This window comes from Stenella coeruleoalba, assembly GCF_951394435.1.
Source record: "Stenella coeruleoalba genome assembly, chromosome: 19".
Lineage (NCBI taxonomy): Eukaryota > Metazoa > Chordata > Mammalia > Artiodactyla > Delphinidae > Stenella > Stenella coeruleoalba.
Genome location: NC_137165.1, coordinates 20,023,990 through 20,029,890, shown reverse-complemented (window position 1 = coordinate 20,029,890; position 5,901 = coordinate 20,023,990). Strand labels below are relative to the sequence as shown.

At 44.1% G+C, this 5,901-nt stretch overlaps 1 protein-coding gene across 1 annotated transcript; it reads right to left on the bottom strand.

Moving 5' to 3' along the window:
- Positions 1–665: 665 nt before the first annotated feature.
- Positions 666–3,260, bottom strand: LOC307177425 (eotaxin-like). Its single transcript, XM_079904532.1, has 3 exons — positions 3,130–3,260; positions 1,823–1,934; positions 666–1,425 (listed from the first exon to the last, which is right to left on the bottom strand). The coding sequence occupies exons 1-3, from the start codon at positions 3,203–3,205 to the stop codon at positions 1,320–1,322; spliced, it is 294 nt and encodes a 97-aa protein (XP_079760658.1). The 5' UTR covers positions 3,206–3,260; the 3' UTR covers positions 666–1,319.
- Between the last annotated feature and the right edge of the window lie 2,641 nt (positions 3,261–5,901).

Genomic DNA, 5,901 nt, shown 5'->3' with positions numbered 1-5,901 from the left:
ACTATACCTGTCTCCTTTCTGCCTGGCCTGAAAGAGCTTTCAAAGAGCCCCTGCACTTGTCCATCCATGAAGACCTGGTTTAAGTTCCAGGATGAAGCCTCCTTAAGTGCTGATACAGTCTTAGTCTAAATAAACCTCTTGTCAAGGGTTATCTAGGCTTCCTCTGACTTCCTAATGTCTCTTTTCTGTTTATCCTGGGTTGGAGGATGATCAGAGGAGTAATGTCAGGCACAAGGAGAATATCACAGGCTGTTGCGATGGGTCATGGGAGAGATTTGGGGCAAGCATGGCGCTGGCCAGGCAAGGAATAGTGGTGAGAGTCCTGCTGAATAAGAGACTGAAGCACCTGGGGTCTGGTAAACCTCTCTTGGGGACTGGAATTAGAGGGATGGAAAGGTTTTGTCTGGTCTTGTCAGTTTTACCCTGAATCTCATTGAAGACCAGCAGAACTAAAAGGCCATTTCTCAGGAACACAGTTCCCGCCCCCATAACCATACCTCTCACCCCTACTTCCATCTTTCTCCCTCCCAGCTCAATGTAGATTCCCCACAAAATATACAAAATATACGATTGCTGACTGTAATAAAGAATATTTTTTCTGAATTCCTAAAATAATATGTATTTCCATTTAACATTATGAGCCACACCTTTGGTTCACAAGAGCAATGTCTTCTTAAAAATACAAAACAGGGCTTTCCTGGTGGCGCAGTGGTTGAGAGTCCGCCTGGCAATGCAGGGGACACGGGCTCGAGCCCTGGTCCGGGAAGATCCCACATGCCGCAGAGCAACTAGGCCTGTGAGCCACAACTACTGAGCCTGCGCGTCTGGAGCCTGTGCTCCACAACAAGAGAGGCCACGACAGTGAGAGGCCCGCGCACTGCGATGAAGAGTGGCCCCAGCTCGCTGCAACTAGAGAAAGCCCTCGCACAGAAACGAAGACCCAACACAGCAAAAATAAATAAATAAATTTATAAAAAAAAAAATACAAAACATTTTTGTATCGATGATCCTTGCCGGGACCCTTACAAGATTCCAGGGAATTAAAGAGGAGCGAGACAACATTACTCATACGTTGCAGGGGATTGAATTGGGGCTCACAGAGGGGGAGGGACCCAACCAAAGCTTTACATTTAAAAAGTAACAAAAATTCATGGCAGAGAATTTTTTAAAAAGTCAATAACTTATATGCAATATTTTTTTAAATTATTAAATAAAAGCCATTCCTTTTGGAATGAGGTTATCTCAGAACACATCTTAGGAAGACCGGGAGAATGAATCAAGCGTTTTGAGGCTCTGGTTTGGTTTTAAAAGGTGAATATTTATGGCTTTAAAGTTTGGGCTTTTTGGTCCAGGTACTTCATGGCATCCTGGACCCATTTCCCCTGGGGATCAACACAGATCTTCTTGTCCTGCTTGGTGCTGAAGCTGTGGGAGAGAGGGAAAGAACTTATTAAGGATCCTCTTTGAAACTTGTGCCAATTTAATCCTAAACCTTCCAGGACCATCTGCCATGGGATGAAGGGGTTGCCATGAGAGCAGAAGAAGGAGATAGAGGAAGGGTGGGATGCTGAGGGTCAGTGGCTGCTCTTGATGGCTCAGTAAAGCCATTCTTGCTCTTGACTCGAAGGAACTGGTATGACCTGAACAAACTTCTAGGCAGGGAGCCAAAGGGAACATTTCCTGTTGTGAAAACTCATGGATTGGATTATAGAGATGGAACGCTCTAAGTGTAAGGCTCCAGTTAACTCTAATGCGGTTTCAAGAACTCTATCCCCCAGAAATGAAATTTGGGGCTGGGAGAGGGTAGGTTTTGTCTACTTACATCACAGCTTTCTGGGGACATTTGCTGTTGGTGATTCTTCTGTAGCTCTGCAGTCGCTGAATGGAGATCTTCCTTCTGGCCATATTAAAGCAGCAGACAGTTGGGACAGAAGCTGAATTGGGGAGAAATGAATAGAAAGACTGAGCACTAATGATATGTAGATAATTTTTAAGCATGACTTTGTAAGGAAAGAAATTTCAGGAAGGCAAGGAAATGTAAGAGATGGAGGCAGAATCCATCTGCTCTGAGGCCCTGTACCTCTGCCTTTGATTTGGTGTCCCCAGCTGTACAGTAGGGACCCATCACTACAGGCAAGGCTATGGAAAAAGCTTGGTCAATGCAATAAGCTCCAACTTTGTCATTACAAAGAGCTACGTCACTAAGGGATAGTCATAATACTGCTCATCAAATACTCTTCGTTCTCTGCTTTCTGGACGCATGGTAGACTTGCAAGTCTTGGCCACTTTTGGTTGATTGGAACCATTAACTGGTTTTGAGCAATAAGTGAGAAGACAAAGTGACAAGTATTATTTCTAAGGTAGCTGTTGTAATTGTCAGTGCAAGACCCTTGAGAGCTTTCTTTTCCTTCATTACAGTAAGCAGCAATGTTCCCAATCCATCAATTGCCCCATCAATCCAGAATCCTGAGTATATGAAGTCAAAGCTCTAGTCAGTACATTATAGATATTTAGTATGAGTAAGAAATTAACCTTTGTTGTTTTAAGTCCTTGATAATTTAGGATTGTTTGTTACCACAGCATGCATTGTCTTATCAGACTGATACATGCAGAAAATCTAAGTCATCAGAAGATGAAAACATGAGTTATGATACAAACAGATAGATACAATCACAACACGTCACCTTGAGAGATTCCCCTGGGACCTCATTCCCTTCCTCTAACCACTGTTTCTGAAAACTGTCTTGGGATCCAGTTAAATTTTGGGGTGTACAGTCAAAGCATTTTTTTTCTCTCCACCACTGACAAAAATGCCCCCTGTGCCTGCAATAAGAGAGGGTCTTTCTTTCGTGTGCCCCCATCCCCAAACATGCGAAGGCAGCCGGATTAGGGATGGACAAAACATCACTCTCAATATTCATGTCAGGAAAGAATGTGGGGACTGACCTCAGTAGCCTGGGTTTCTAGTGCTGGCTCTTTCTCTGATTGTGAGGTCGGGGCTCTTCTTGTCCACTCGTGGGACCCGTTTTCCCGTCTTTAAAATGACGGGGTCTGCAGCAAGTCTCTGCAGATTCTTGCTGATCTGACAGTTCTGGTGGTGATCAGCTTTGCCATAGAGAAGGGACTTACCTGGCTGAGCCAGCACCTGGGTGCTGAAGATGCCTGCTGTGAGCAGCAGACACAGAAGTGCTGCAGAGACCTTCATGTTGAGTGGGGAGGTTGCCAGCTTCAGTCTGAGAGCTGTTGGTTTCTGGGTTTGTCTCAGCCTCTCTGCAGCTCTGGCTGCTCTACATGCCTTTTAAAGACATCACAGGGTGTGGGAGCTTCCAGGGAAGCCTTTGCTTGGCCAGGGTCATGAACAAATCATGACAAACGCAAGTCCTGAATTGCTGTTCCAGATCCCAGCAAGTTAACAGGACATAAGAGGCAAACGCATCTTTTCATTGTCACATGTTTTTGGAATGACCGAGCACAAATGGTAACTTAGAGGGTCATTCTTACAAGCTCTGCTTTCTCTGAAATGAACCATCTGCAGTGGGGGAAGAGTCAGGGAGACCAAGGGCATGAAGAGATGAGGAGATTCAAGTATCTTCCCTGGTCCCTGTGTTCACATGGTGGTCTTTAGGATTTTAGAGGCCGGAAAGGGGCCCTAAACTTCTGTAGGCTCCCATCCAAATACAGAGAGATCTCAGCAGCTCTGAACATTGCTTGGTCTCTGGGAACCCAGGAATTGTAGCACATGAGAAACTCACCCCATAATTCAATCTAGTGGTCACAGAATCTTAGTGCCCTGGAATTTTAGTGCTATAGGACATCAGAACTGAGTATTTCTTATTTATCTTGACTTCCTGTGCATTCTTTACTCAGTTTTGTTAAGGAAATTTGACAAATAAAGATTGTATATATTGAAGGTGTACAGCATGATGGTTTGATATTCACATGCATTATGAAGTGATTATTGCAGTTAAGTTAACTCACACATCCATCACCTCCATCACCACACATAGTTAACTTTTTGGGGGGTGTGCATGGTGAGAACACTTCAGATCTACTCTATTAGCAAATTTCAAGTATATAATATGGTATTATTAACTAGAGTCACCTTGCTGTACATTAGACCCCCAGAACTCATTCATCTTATAACTGAATATTTGTACACTTTGACGAACATCTCCCCAGAAATACAAATCAAAACCGTAATGAGGTATCACTCCACACCTCTTAGGGTGGCTTTTATAAAAATTACAAGGCACAGTAAGTGTTGGCGAGGATGTGGAGAAAAGGGAACCCCTGGACGCTATTGGTGGGAGTGGAAATCGGTGCATCCCCTACGGAAAACAGTATGGAGGTTCCTGGGCATTTCTAAGCTATTTGCTTAGCCGCTAAAGCATTTTCCAAATGGAATCAAATAGCCAAAGCTTGTTCATCAAATACACCGTAGTGGATTGGGTCTGCTTGAAGCACAATAGTTGGCCCACATGCCCTCACATCCCAAGGATTCAAGGCACACATTTGGAAAACCAGCAATCTAGTTCAACCTCACTCCCTGAGCACACATTGCAGACAAAGTGCCCAATGGCTAAAAATATCAAAGAGAAAGAGACAAGAACCTACATGTATCCTCTTCGTGCAGAACACTAGGCCCCCTAGTAGGAGATGGTGCAAGGGGAGGTCATTATTAACGGGGTCTTTTAATGAGGTCCTTAATTAAAGTCTTTAATGGGGTCACTGCGGTGAATACAGAATTGAATACTGGTATGGAGGCACTGCAAGGCCATTTCCGGGCTCTTCCTTTACACTCCTGTATCAAATTGGTACAGGTGGCACAGAGAGCTGTGTTGAGAAGGACTCTGAGGCCTTGGCTTGCATTAGTAGACGACAGTGATGTGGCTGACTGGTCATGTCCATCATGGACACGAGATTAAGAGAGTCCACTTACTGGCCTACATGCTCTCTCAGCTCCCATCTAGAGTAACTGGTCTACAAGTACCTAAAAAGGAATTAAGTAGAGACCAGGAAATCTGGATTTTCCTTACTCTTTCCTGCTCAGCTCCAGATGAAGTGGTCTAGCGTGGTCTCTGGAATCAGGATCCTGAGTTTCGGTGATGGTTCTGCCACTAATTAGCTTGGATACCATGGACAACTTACTAGCCACTCTCTGCTAGGTTAAGACGGGAATAATAATCATGCCTACCTTAGAGAATTGTTGGGTGAAATAAATGAGTTAATATATATATAAAGTTCTCAGTGGAGTGATCACTCTGTTACTCTGTAAGTGGAAATTCCTATATATTTGTGTTTAGAAATGGGGCAGATTTTGTGGGCCAGGGGATGCTAGAAAAGGACCTTGAGTCTGATCATATGGTTTCGTCAACATCTTCTCCCCAATTTTCCCAACTGCTTCCAAATAAAGGCATGTTATGCTAGGGACATTCTCCAAGAATGCCTGAGTTACACTAGTGGAGGAAACAAGCTCTTCAAAGCTGTGTCAATACAACAAGTTTGGAACATTCAAACATGTTTGGCTGATAAGGTTGAGTGATTATGTCCTCTTAGGAGGAATAATTTCATAACTCTCCTGGGTTTTTAGAGGGCCCTATTAGCAAGGAACTTTACATTCTTGTGTTTCCCTTCAAAGCTCTGGATTTCATCTGGAGCAGAGAAACCTCAGTAGGTAGAAATAAATTAAATCTTTAAACGTTTAAGTTCAGTAGCTGTTTTGTCCAGTTGCCTGGCTGTCTCTTACAAGTGGGGACAGCTTCACTGGCTGTCACGTCTCTCTTCCTTGGAAGTTTGTCACTCAGTGGTGATGTGAGCTGGATCCATTACTTGCCTCTGGCCTGGAGCCTGATAAATGTGGGGCTTTGGTCAGGAATGACTCTGAGTGATGGGCAGAACGTG